This window comes from Hetaerina americana, unplaced genomic scaffold, assembly GCF_022747635.1.
Source record: "Hetaerina americana unplaced genomic scaffold, ioHetAmer1.1.p SCAF_4, whole genome shotgun sequence".
Classification (NCBI taxonomy): domain Eukaryota; kingdom Metazoa; phylum Arthropoda; class Insecta; order Odonata; family Calopterygidae; genus Hetaerina; species Hetaerina americana.
The window spans coordinates 25,297,244-25,311,076 of NW_027286985.1; the positions used below are offsets into that span (position 1 = coordinate 25,297,244).

The following is a 13,833-nucleotide window of genomic DNA, read 5'->3' on the forward strand; positions in this document are numbered from 1 at the left end:
AGCCCCGCGGCGTAATAGCGTAATTAATACCGGTCTGAACTTGCGATCAAAGGAGGGGAATTCCTTTGAAATTAAATATCTTCGGACGATCCTCAAATTGAACCAGTACAACTTTAAATGCGGCACTACTTAATGAAGCCACATTTTCTGCTTTGACACCGTTTAATCGAATAATATGAGTGAGAGAAAATATTGCCGAAGTCTTTTTGATTTACAATTTACCATCTTTGCTAAAACTTGAGTAATAATTTCAAGTTTACGCCTAAAAGGTGGATAAGGAAGATGCGCTCTGTTCGCGAAGGCTATTTAGCCATTTTTTCGAAAATATGAAGGGGAAGTGAAACTCGTATGTTTAAAAAAAATATTGTGACATCAATCAATCACACTGAAAAATGCATGCGGGCTCACCATTCCAAACAATGTTGTAGCTTTCTCATTAATCGGGGACACGAATGCCCATTATGAAATCGGTGGATTCCTCTTTTTCTCGCGTTGAAAAACATGCAAGTATAATGACCAATTTGGGTACAGGCATCGTAGCGAGAAGTGATTAAAGAATACCTTAACGCACAAATTGTCTGTGTGAGGGAAATGAGGATTATCGCTTTTTATGTGTGACTATTGTGCATTGGGCAAGACTTGTCAATAGTAATTTTTGCAGATTGAATGAAATGGTCGTGGAATTCTGAATAGTAGTCTTTCAACTGGGCCCATAAATACGTATGCCAAGTATGTAGGATTTGATGGCGAAATTTATTTCACGTGTGTACTTCGTGTAAAATCTTTTAGTGTGTACGGATTAGACCCTATCTATTATGCTGTAGTCGGAAGGTTTTTATAGATAACTTAAGTATTTGAATTTTCCTTGAGAAGCTAAACCATGGCTGTCTTTAATTTTTCGGAATTGCCGGTATTTTTTTTGCACAGAAGAATTGTCGCTGCCCAAATTATTAGTTTGCCGCATTGGAAAACTAGGTGAGCATTGCAAATTATCCAGGGAAATATTATCGTATGATTTATAAGGTGTTTCAAAATCGCTCTTTGTGGTTGATGTCCTATTACAGAAATAACAGGAAGTTTTTCTGGGCTGTTAGAGATGTTAGGGAGGAAGTCTTTCATGAAAAGAGCCTGTCAGAAGACACTCCAGACGTGTACGTCGACAGCTATGGGCGCACTCCAGTAACGTACCTTTCTGGTGTACTAGGGAGGTGCGCCGCTGGAGATTCCATCCTGTACTCCGAACGCAAAAAGCCCTTGAATTTGATTTTGACGCCGAGAATATTGTTACCCCGTGCTATATAGTTGGATAAAATTAGATCATCATCGTAAGTTATCAATATTAGTATCAATTTATACTAGCTTTCCCAAGCCGTTCACTGCAACTGCGAGTATCTTCATTCAGTGTAGATTCTCGCTGTGACGTCTTCCATCACCTGCATATCGCAATTATTCCTTGGGCTTCCCTTGTAGTTTTGCCTCCCTGTGGCTTTTTCATGACGACAATCAGTAGACTATTCAAACAAGCAAATCAGCCATTACTCAATGCTCGAATTATTTCTTTAATTAGTCATTTGGTCTATTCATAAAAAGAGACGTTTCAGGCGTGATATGGTGGAATATCATGATTAATTAAAAATAGCAATTTTCCACAAAAATAAAATTTAATGCGACCGGTTTCAATGTTACTACATCATCATCACCTGATGGACCTGATGATGATGTAGTAACATTGAAACCGGTCGCATTAAATTTTATTTTTGTGGAAAATTGCTATTTTTAATTAATGGTCTATTCATGTTGTTATCTTTCAGTAGCTTCACTTTGCCATCGCTTCCAATTCTTTCTTTCCTGGTGCTATTGCTATAGTGTTCCCTACGTACAATGTAAGGTTTTTATGAACCATTGATGCCCAGACAAGGGTTAATTTCCGTATGTATATTTTTTCTCCCGTAGAGATCACAAATTGTTTGAGCTCTTATGTTTACTTTTATTCCTTCTCAAGCCTTCAATCGGTCTTCCTTTGCTTAGGAGCACAATTTGTCCACTTTTTCGTGTAGTCAAGTTTTATCTGAATTTGCCTAGTGGATACAGGTCATTAAATCGTTATTCATTTTCTTCGCAAATATAAGTACGGGAGAAAAAAATAACTTCATGTTCCTCTCATTCTAGCGTACGTGCAAATTGTTCTTCATTTGTTAATATTCCCCGCTCCTCTCCATTTTTCGGTGGATTATCTTGTCATTAGCTCCGGCTTAGTATTTTTCCTCATTTATCACTTCCGTTGGTGTTTCTTCTATTCCTCTTGTCTTTTTTGACTGCCATACTAAAATGTCGTATTTGCCCGATTTAAAGGGTTCTTCTTTCTCATCATTCACAGCCATGGCAAGGTTGTGTTCACGAGTAGCCCCCGGAAACGATAATGAAAATATACATTCCTCCCCCCAATCTCTGATTAATGTCCTTATTTTCACGCGTACAGTTCTCCACCGCAACAAAACACAATGCTAATCACCATAGGTTTACGTCAGAATCTAGATCGTGCCATCCAGTTCTGTTTTGAACCAATATAAATTCATTACTCAGTGCAGTGAAGATAACACATTAGCAAGAAATGCAAAACATAAGACGACCTTGTTTGCTTCGTGGAATTTGAGAAAGTGTCCGGCAAAGCTGGGTGGACAAAGTTAATGAAAGTATCTCAGAACATCAGAGAGTATAATGTGAAGGGATCGGTGTCACATTCACAAATTCTGCTTGAGTATGACAGCTCAAGAAATACTAAATGATAGAATTTTCGAAATTGACCGTGTTGGACTGAGTATGAGGATGTATTTGTTCATTATCGACCTCTGTTTTGCTTTTTAAGTGGAGGAAATGATTGGCGAGTCTTGGGAAGTCTAATAGCTAGTGGTGTCTGAAGACAGAATCTTTGTAGAAAGTATAATCACCTGAAAACTTAAGTGTATGGTTACAGTCGTCGTTTAGAGTATTGCAGAATCATTTGAGGTGCATGGAATTAAGATGAATAATAAGAAACCGAAGTAATGACACACCTAAAGAATGGGAAGACGAAAGTTAACATTGAAGTGTTGTGGCGTAAATTGCGACATAGGGAACAGTACACGTTTTTGGGCAGTTGTTTGGAGCAGTGTGTGTAGTGATCTCTCTATTAGAGAAATATTTGTGCGAACAAAGGAAGTATTTGCAAAATGTGGGAAAGTGTAAAATAAAACGCAGGTAAAATTTGAAGAAGAGATTAAGGTTTTGATATCGAGTTGCGTTGACATTCTCCGAAACTAAGGTTTTTAACGAAGAAGAATTAAAGATATTGGAAATGTCTTAGATGTGCGGGTGGAACATAACGTGACGAATAATTTGAACCCAGAGGAAGGCAAACTAAGAAGACTTACCCTTATACTTTACGGGAGAAAATTTTTGCGAAAATTCTTGGTAATTTCGGAGGCAGATGGAGCGGTTAGTGAGAGGTAATGGTTAGCTGAAGCCTGTTCGAAAATAGGGATTGAGGCGTCCATTGATGAAAGAAAAGAAGTCATTGAAGGCATTTTGGATGGTATAAAGTTTGAAGTACTGAAATATGAAATATTTAATAAAAAATGTTCTTTAGGCTTTGCTTCAGTGCTTTTGAAGCCCATTGCAATCTGAAATATTTTTCAGGGGCCGTCCAAAACCTAGCTATGATTGATCATTTATCCGTATTAATTACGTATGTAATTGTATAATTGACTGTGCTTCAGTATCCATTCCCAACATACATGTTATGATGTGGAGGTGCGTATTGGAAAGAAGTTCGTGAAGTATGCGTTTATAACTCTGTCTACTCAAAAGAGAAATACTCTTATATCTAACTTAGATACCGTTGTTCATATACCTGTGGTTTAGAGAATTCCAGTGTTTAGCAGTCAGGGGAGTAAGTCATGAAAACCCATGAAAATTTTCCTCAACCGTAATTACGTGTGACAAAAAGAGCCCTAAAGAAAATTAAAACTTGCTGAGAAATGATGACAGTGTGACCTACTATGAAAAAGTATCGGCATGGTAATGTACATTAAAAAAAAAAAAACTTAGCGTTTATGCATTCTGCATATCTGGCTCCACATCACTTTCCCCTTTGTCATTAAACGGCCTTCGTTTGAATTATTGACTCTAATCCCTTTTCTTAGCTTCACTCAAGAAAGAAGTCTCAGCTGGGGCTAACCTATCAGTGAGCATTGCAACACCGTCTAAATGATGGTCTTTAGTCTTTTTGTTATCCGGAAGAGGAGAGACTGGGACATCTCCCTATTTACAGTGATGCAACTCTGGGTACACAAGACTTATATTTATAAAACGTGTTAGTGGAACGCTTTGCGCTTACGGTGTCACCGGCGTATGCCGTGGAAGCGTTGAGGGCCTACCCACGTTCGCATGTCAGTTATGTTTGTATTGAAGTTCGTATCACATTGATGGTTGCGCTAAAAGGGAAAGTTAAAGTTAAATTGCAGTATTGAACTCTCTACAATCGATATGCCATCCGGTGTTCAAGTTACTAGGCAACAACAAGTATAAATCACTTATGCTTCTAAAGAGATAATTTATTCGTAACACTTTATAAAGTCCTCATAATCCCTCTTTATGATTCAATATCAGTGCATAGATTTTAGTTACACTTCAGTCGTCCCTTAGGAATCCCTAGAGAACCAAACTTTTCTTTGGGAGGAATCTCTGAATTGATGACCATTAGGATCATTTTAGTGTAGATGTCCCTGGTACGTTGCCAACCGTTGGTTGCGTGATCTTGTCAAGGGTTCTACACAGGGATCTTGCCAACTTCGAGTTTAATTTTTGCGTAATATATTTTATGTCGAATACGGTACGTAGTATTCCCGGAAAAATGTCTACAATTTCACGAGGAGATGTAAATCTTTTAATATCTGAGTTATGAGCTTCGTCTTCCAGAAATATTATTTTTTAATGAATTAGCATTGCGCGATTTTCTGTTGCAATTTCTGGGAGAATTCATATTAGATTTCTATTTGAATTTTTCCAGGGTACGTACGCGATTTTATGCGGTATTCTATTTCGGAGCGCGGTCCTCCAATCGCAGGGCCGCGTTTGAAATGGTCTGGTTGAGCCCCCGAGTAAACACTGCCGAGAAGTGGTAACGCATGGTCGGATACCTTTCTGGACGGAATTTCGAGCTTTGAGCACCTAGGGAATGAATTTTCTTGGAAATTTTTCTGTACAACATACGTATTTCGACCTAACGAAACTCACTAAACGATACCGAACCGAACTAAATTAAACGATAAATGAATTTTCATTCAAAGCTCCCCTTACGAGAAGTGGTGGAATCCGTGACTTTAGCAGGAATCTACGTTATGCATTTGATTTTGTACCTCCTTTACCTCTTATCCTTAGGGGCACTTTCGAGACGCCCTTTATTTCTTTCTTCGAATAACGGTTGCATTCCCTAGCTCTACCGCGTATCTCTAGATCGGCTCGAGTTCATTTGGTGCCGGTGTCCGGAAAATGAGCGAAAGGGAGGTGTAATTGCACTTCAGCTTACCCACTACTGCTATGCCACTGTGTATAATGGCGCAATGCTGATTTTTTCCATCTTCAAGCCCAGGAGTTGCGTACTATTTGTCTCCGCAAAAATACATTATCAATTACGGAAAATGTTAAATGACGAGGATATTCGTATTTAAGTACTCATCCACCTACCTAATTTCATAGACCTCACCTTGGCTTATTTATTTTCCTTGCAATCTTTGGCGTAGCTATTGAGTAGTTACGAGAAACCGGCTTCCACTCGACTGTCATCGACTGGTGTTGATTCATCGTCCGACTAAAAATACCTCTGTAAAAGGCATGAATTTTTTCCGATAAATCTCCCAGCAGTATTGCGCAGTTTTGGTGACGGACAACAGCACCTTACGTAATTTATATGCCTGTATTAATGTTGTGCCTGAATCCTCTCCATTGTGTGTCTTTATCCGTCAATTACTTGTCTCTGCTATTCACGGTCTCGTGTCATGCTGGACTACGGTAATTCTCGTCGCAAAATTCCTCACGCAAAGTCATGAAGGACGGACCTTGTGTAATCAGATTGCAAGTGTTCACGGAGGGAGGGTATCTTTATGCTTACTGTCGATGACAACTAAAACGGAAGCTTAGTCATACACCTCGGAGTTATCGAATATAAAAACCTTTATATGAAAACGAAAATTTATCGTTCGTTCTATATCCTTGTTAAGTTGAAATGATTGCAATAGACAATTCATGAAAAGAAATCACGAGGATGCGCATTAAGTGCTAGCAAGGATGAGATTTCTTGGAAAATAAATTCGAAATGACAATGATATGTTGGTATTTTTAGGAATAATCTGAATTAGTTGTCGAAAAAAGTATTTGCACACTATTTAATGATATTTTTCTGTAAGTAAAGATACATAAAATTCTAAAAAAGTATTGGGAAATTGATTATTATTTTCCAATTTCTGTTTACTCCTAGGTAGCTCCGTAACTATTTACTGGAACTGCTCCATTATGAACACCAGTGTCACGTTCAGAGTGCTATAAACATGGTTTCAGTGGCCATAATATAACAGGAATTTATTTGTGTTACTAATGGAAAATGAATTCAATATCTTTCCGAGAGGCTGCATGCTTTCATTTTTTGAATGATCCTCGTACATTAGACATGCTTCAATAGAGTCAGGCTCTTTTATGAAGAAATATCCGAAAAAATATTATATTCACGGAAAGAAGTATACCTCCTGCAGTAAGTCAGCTCAGGAGCTGGACTGTCATAAAAATATTGTACAAATATTGCAGTATATTGAAAGTTAATTTTTTGTTTATTGTCCTTTCTTTTGAATAAAAATATGAAAATGGTCAAAAAGGTAAGCGCATTGAATATTTGTTCAAATCAGTTTCGCACAAAACTTAGCAATCGTGTAAGGTTGCTCGATTGTCGATTCCATTTTTATCATGACACGGCCGGCGCGCAGAGGTTTATAATAACTGACGTCCTGCCTCTTCCACTGTTTGGAGAGTATTGAGACCGGCTTCCCGGTAAAGCTTAGCGCCGCCCCCTCCCACCTACTCCAAGTGGTTCGTTCCCACTCCCAACCAAAAGGAGCGGAGCGGGAAATTCATTTGCATTACTTGCGGAACTCACTCACTCTGTGTGTGTATTATATATATATATATATATATATATATATATATATATATATATATATATATATATATATATATATATATATATATACACACCTCATGTTTGAATATGTTGCTATGTTTCACTAAAACCTTGTTCTTTGCAGCGGGCACATCCGTTCGGGACCAACGGCTTTGCCTCAGGTTCCCGGCCGATCGGAGAGCGTGTACATGACACGCAGCGGCTCGGCCTTATCCGCTAACGGGCGATCCTTTACCTTCTCCCAGTCGATTCGAGTGGACCCCCGCCTCTCTCATCGTCGGAATAAACACAACAAACACCCATCCGCCAGCCATCCCTTCCCCATCGTCTCCACGGGATGGGAAACTCCTACGATTCCGGTGAGTACAGTGTCCATCCTTTAGGATAAGACAACCCCTCTCTTCACCAAGATTGCAGACAGTAACAGATCTCTCTAGTTACTCTGCCTGCAGACTTGCCGAATGTAATGATAATCATCAAGGGATATCTTTCCATTCATTGGACGATGTGTGTTTCCTTTTTTCAACTTTGATTGCTAAACATAAAGAAAAATACTGTCCAATATTTTAGTTTGTAAATCTTAACGAAATAAGTCGGTTATCGAGGCCGTCCACTAACCAACGGGGAAAATGAGAAATCAGAGCCAAGGACTTGATCGGCCTAAAGACCCAAGGCATTTACTATGTCCCGTGTGCATGCGGAGACGTCTACATATGAGAGTTGGAGCGGACCATTGAGACTAAGTTGAAGAAACACCAACGACACCTACGGCTTAGGCAGTTGGAGCAATCAGCCGTCGCTGAACACTTCGTTTGGATGGACCACTCCATTAACTTCAATGGGATTAGGTTACTTTGCCCGCTCCGGTGGTTACTAGGACCTGTATCATTAAAGAGGGCATTGAAAAAATAATGGCAAGTCCTAAATTCAATAGAGATTCCGGCTCTTCCCATAGCAACGCTTGGAGACCGGTGCTGAAGAAGTTTAGAGGAGGAAGAACTAAATGGCACCATGGCGACCAATCTGGAGGCTCCTCCACCACGGACCAATCAAGAGTCAGCTGACCCGTTTGCTAGTGTGTATAAGACAACCAAAATGCAGAGTTGGCACTCATCTGCTCTGAGGACGATGCACGGCTCGATCATCGAAACTTCGGCCAACATGGAACCCGTGACCCGGTGGAACACCAGAGAAAACTTCATCAGCAGATGCGCTGAGAAAGCACCAAATCATACCTATCGAAAAGATGTTCTGTTGTGTAGGTAAAGGCGTCAATTGAAAGTTCCGGTGTTAAATTTGAAGGAGACATGCTTCGATACAAGGTGGCATATCCAGAGCACATCTGAGTAGGTTGGGGGGGGGGCGTTTTCCTTGAACTTGGAAAAAGGGTTGCAAAATAGGGAAGCTAATCATCTTTCCCGACGATAAACATCCATATTTGTTTGAAACTATACAGATTCAGGAAAACAGCATAAATCGAATTATCGGCTCTTCACCTGATGTACTACTTCATTATTTCTACTCGTAGGAGGTTTTTGGAGGAGTCTTTGACTCCTAGTGTGTGAGCATTCCGAGGAAAAATATAATGGTCAGGGGGAGTTTATATTGCTTAATTGCTGCAGCCCAGGGACCCGTTTCAATGTTACAGTGTCTCGGCAACTTTTCCATAAGGCGTTTCTGACCAATATCCTTAAATACTTATTGTTGAATAGCTATGGAGATTATTTAGGGAGATATTGGAACGTGGGTCGAACTCCATTTAGATTACATTATCACTTCTCAATTCTGCTCCTTTTCTTAAGAAACACGAATGCATCATTTGCGTAGCTTTACTATTTTATTCCTTCTATCTTCAGTATAAGGTTATAAACAGATTGTAAAAGTTCCTGACTTTGCCAAAAAGTAACTTTTTAGTATTAATAATGTAGCAGCCTAATGTCAACGAATTTGCTTTATGAGTATTAGTAGTTGTGGTAGCTTTTGGGGGTGGAGAGGTTTCCGAAATGATGATTAGTGATTCCACTGAAAGGGGACTAAAATTGGGATATAATTAAGAATAATCGTAAATTTTCTTTTGACGCATGTAGTAGATTTCGTGTCAGTGTTCTGATTTCCGTCACTTAAATGAGAATTCACAAGTCGTATTCATCATGTGTGTAATTGTACTTACGATGTGTACTTTAAATTTAAAACGAAGTTCATGAAGAATAAGTGGCGAGTTTTAATTGGAGTAAACCAAACAAGAAATGCCATTTTAACAATGGTTGACGATGAAATTGGGATTGGGGCGGAAGTATAATCGTCCCAGTGTGACATTTAAAATCACCCTAGCTCAAAAATACGCATCGCACGTATATCTCTAGGTACGAATTATCGTCAAGTTGCGAAGATGCCTAAATGGTCTCTTGGGACGGCCCCCAACGGTATTTCCCTCTTGTCAACTTCCCTTGATTACGAAAGCCCGCGGGTAAGGCGGGATGCCACAGCGGTTGTTGTTTCGCGTCTCGAGTTCAAGAACGTCCCGCACCCCGCGAGGCCTTACTCCCCCAATCGACTTTGACTGAGAGATGATTGAATTAGTTCTTCCCTGTTGACATCCCATCGCTCCCCCGTACGATGCAGCGCAGCGACTAGTGGAGGCGACTCTGTTCGTCGTTGCCAACCTCCAGGCGTAGAATTCCCAACGCGCAAATCAACATATTGCCTCGTAGTATGTGCACACATCAATCCCTCAGTACTTACACTTAATAATCCCGTTTTACCGGTCACGATTAATTTCAGTGTATTGTAGTTATATTTGGGATCTAGGGATCGTACTTTCGAAAGAAATTCTTCTCGCGGGAGAACTCTTGTTTTACGTATTTGGATATGTATTGGCCACCACTTTGGTCACCTCACGGAGTTATTAACCTTTTTGATTCTTATATTTTTTGCGCATTTTCATTCTGTACGATATTCGTATTTGTTCATTTTAATGCCCCTGTTGAGTTTGCTTTAGTGTAAACAAGTTATAAAATGTAGGAAAGGTTGGAAATTAAAGTTAACGGATGGCGGCGCTAACCGCTCAGACGTTATATATTTTGAATGGTGTGGACAGTTTGTATTTGTATCGGTTAACACATTTGATGAAATTTGGTAGTGAACGCAATTATGACTATTCCCTCCTCAATGATCATGGCATTATTTACCTACCGACGCACAGATGGCCCAAACTTTAATTGTAGTTTAAAAGCTTGAACTTTTCCGAAGGAGGGTGGGATTGGGGTTAAAAATACTCGTGATTCTGCTGAATTCATATTGAAATTGCCCAGCTAGAAATTGTTTAGTGGTTCGTGAAAAATTAGCGTGATTAATGTACGCTTAAAGGAAGACTTAATAAAAGTTAACATTAAACATTCAACGATTTGCACTCCACACTTGAGTTGACAGCCCGTCAAAGTGTTCAATGTATGATTATTGATAGGGCGACATTTAGGGTTTTCGACGCTCTCTGAAAACTATTATACCTGATCATAAACTTGTATTGTACCTCTATAAAGTACATGTGCCTTCTGACTTGCACTCTTTCCTCCAACTTGTTATACTTTCGGATATCCCTCGAGCTATCCAAAATGCCTGTTTTTCCTACCTCGTTTCTGTGTAATATTCTAGTGTGGGTAAGCTTTACCCGTTCCGCATCCTCTGAAGTCGTTCTACCAATTACTCTGCCTCATTTGAATTACCATCAGTTACCTCCTCCATACCATGATCACATATATTAAGCCGTTGTCCCCATCGAGCTTATTTTCTCCATTCTCTTCAATAGTAATATCTCAAAGCATCCCATGTATGCATGTTCATGTTTTTTCTTTGAAGACCAAGCTGGAGAATGACATTCCTGTCAACGGTATCTAATACCTCTCTATCTTCCTTCCACCACCCACACTCTGCTACTCAGTCATCCATCTCGGATCTCTTCTCTACGCTTTGCTATCCATATATTTACTTTGCAATGAATTCCGTTCCCTTTTATAAGTGCTTCTTTTGCCAGCTTGGAACAATTCTTCTACCGGTACCTCTACCAATTTCTTATTATTTTCACTAATAGAACCACTAACAAACACAGTAATCAACCCAAGGTTTGGTTTGATAGGCTAGAGTAGAGCTCACCTAATACGAATCCATGTAGAGCGTGTGAAATCCGTACTTCAGGGAAGGAGGTCCATTTCCTTTCCTTGTGCCGCCTCTGATTTCTTATGAAGATCTGGTACCCGAAAAATCACGCAGTTTGGGTGAAACTGAGGGTTCCCAGAGGCGCTGAACCAGGGCCCTGTGGTCAGTTGCCCATTACTACTACCCCGTAGACTATAACGCCTCCTTTTCTCTAATATACTGCTCAAATAACTTAGTTTGAATTCATCATTTCCATCTCATTATTTTCTTTTGATTTATCCGCATTCTCATTGCACGCCTAATATCGATTCTGCATAGCTCTCAACAAATTACGCACAAAGTCTGGGTAGCCCAACTTCGGCTTTCACGTATCTAATTTAAAAAGTTCAATGCCTATTTTCATTCCTATCCTCCTAGCCTTCACAAGAGTCTCATTGGGCAAATACTTATTTTGCATTTTATTTTTAGTAGATAGGTGTGTATGCCTGCTAATAGCACTGTACTTACTCTATAGTGTCTGCCTTCCTCCCTCAATTCTCTTCATTAGTAAAGCTTTACACATTTTGCACTAATGGTTGGGAAATGAGCAGAAATGGGTTTTTCATCCACAACAATATTTTGGTGTTTACCTATAATACAACAGTACCGAATGTTTGTTCATATTTACCCTTAAAAATGTATTAGTTACATGAGATACAGGATAGAAGAAGTATAGTGGGGGGAGCTCAAATAACCCCCACTATCTTGTAGAACGATAGTGGGGATTATTGGAGCAGTATTTGGAGAGTAATATATGTACGTACAGCGTAGGCGGAGGGAGACAGCCAGGGGTAGATGAAAGAATATTATCAGTAGAAGTAAAACCTGAACCAACGAACCTAACTATTGTCCATGTCTACAAGCCAACAAGTAGCTTTCGGGAAGAACACCTAGTGTTTACTATCGATTAGAGGAAAAAACTGCCGGTGTTCCTGGACGGAAAAATTTTATTGTAATTGGGCATTGGAACGCCATGGTGGGCGATAAGAGAAATGCAAAATTGGTTACTACGGTTTAGGAATAAGGTATGACCGCGTGGAGAAAGAGTCCTTCAAGGGACAGAGTTGAATCATTACGAACACTTGGTTTAAATAACACAATAGGTGTTGGTATGCGTGGAAAAGTCTCGGAGACTCCACAGAGAGTTAGACTATATAATGACCAGACATCGGCTTAGGAACGGCGTAATAAATTCCCACTGTTTCTCGGGAGCGGATGCGGATTCAGATCATAATTTAGTACTAATGTAGTGTAAAATGAGATTCAAGAGGATAAAACTGGGAATATGGATGAGGAAATGGAGTGTAGCAGGTATAAAACGGAACAGGAAGGAAAGAGTACCAGGTTGCAATAGAGATAATTATGAGCGACAGAGACGGGAACGCCATGAAGGATGGAAACGTATCAAAAAAGGATGTCGAAAGCCATGAACAAAACGATGGGAACAGTAAATAGGAAAAGAATAAGGAAACAAGGAATAAGAGATGAGATGATTACAAAGATAGACGAGAGGAGGAAACGGGAGAATGTGATCACAGAGTTAGGAATGAGGAAGTACAAAAAGAAAGATAATAAACTGAGGCGTGAAACTATTTGAGTTTGGGTTCATAAAGGGGGAGATGCGCCTAATGCCGTAGATAGGAACTTATAGAAATTAACATAGATACAGTCAGGATTATTTGCGTGTTTCGTAGGTTTCGGCAAGGCGTTTGATAGAGTATATTGGTAGAAGCAATGATTGTGACAGAAATTAGGATTAGATTGGGATAGGCGACTTATCCGAAGCCTGAACATACGAGCGATGGACTGCCCAGGTTTGTGTGGCAAATTGAGGGTAGTGATTGGCAGTGCTTGTGAAAGGAAAAAGATAGGGGTGCTCATTATCACTCTTGCTTTTCAGAGTATAGTTGGAAGAAATGGTTTAATAGGTAGGTATAGGAGGAACTTGAGATAGGGATAAAAGTCGGTGGGCAATAATTCAGAAATACAGGTTTGCGGGTGATTAAGCTGTAGTTTGCCAGCCAGGCGAGGGTTTGCAAACATTGCTGATTACATGGATAGCCAGTGCGATAGGTATGGATTGAGACTAAATGTAAACAAAATAAATATTATGCCAGAAGAGAGAGACTAAATTAAATTTTGAAATTGCAGTTCAGATGAACTAGAGCTGGTGTGACAGTTAACCTGTCTTCGAAGTGTTGACCAAAATGGTCAAAGTAGTCAGGACATAAGGAGGAAAATTGCCTCGGGGAAAGAATGTTTCCGAAGGAGGTAGGAATTGACTGCGAGGACGTTGAGTGAGGGTTTTAAGAAACAGCTCGTTTTAGCTTCGATATGGAGCGTTGTTTTTGCGTGGCGAAAAATTGATCGTTAAATCAAAATAATAGGCGTAGGTTGGGTGCGTTTGAAATGCGAGTGTGGAGAAGGATGAACAA

General features: G+C 39.7%; 1 protein-coding gene across 2 annotated transcripts in view; it reads left to right on the top strand.

Moving 5' to 3' along the window:
• LOC139692605 (glycoprotein-N-acetylgalactosamine 3-beta-galactosyltransferase 1-like) overlaps nt 1-13,833 on the top strand; it is a 130,819-nt gene that overhangs the window by 19,717 nt on the left and 97,269 nt on the right. The window contains exon 3 of one of the 2 annotated variants that reach the window (XM_071590889.1): nt 7,332-7,566. The exons of the other annotated variant lie outside the window; for it this stretch is intronic. Coding sequence (XP_071446990.1) covers nt 7,545-7,566 — 22 coding nt within the window. The 5' untranslated portion in view covers nt 7,332-7,544. The remainder of the gene's footprint in view (nt 1-7,331; nt 7,567-13,833) is intronic. 2 annotated transcript variants of the gene reach the window in all.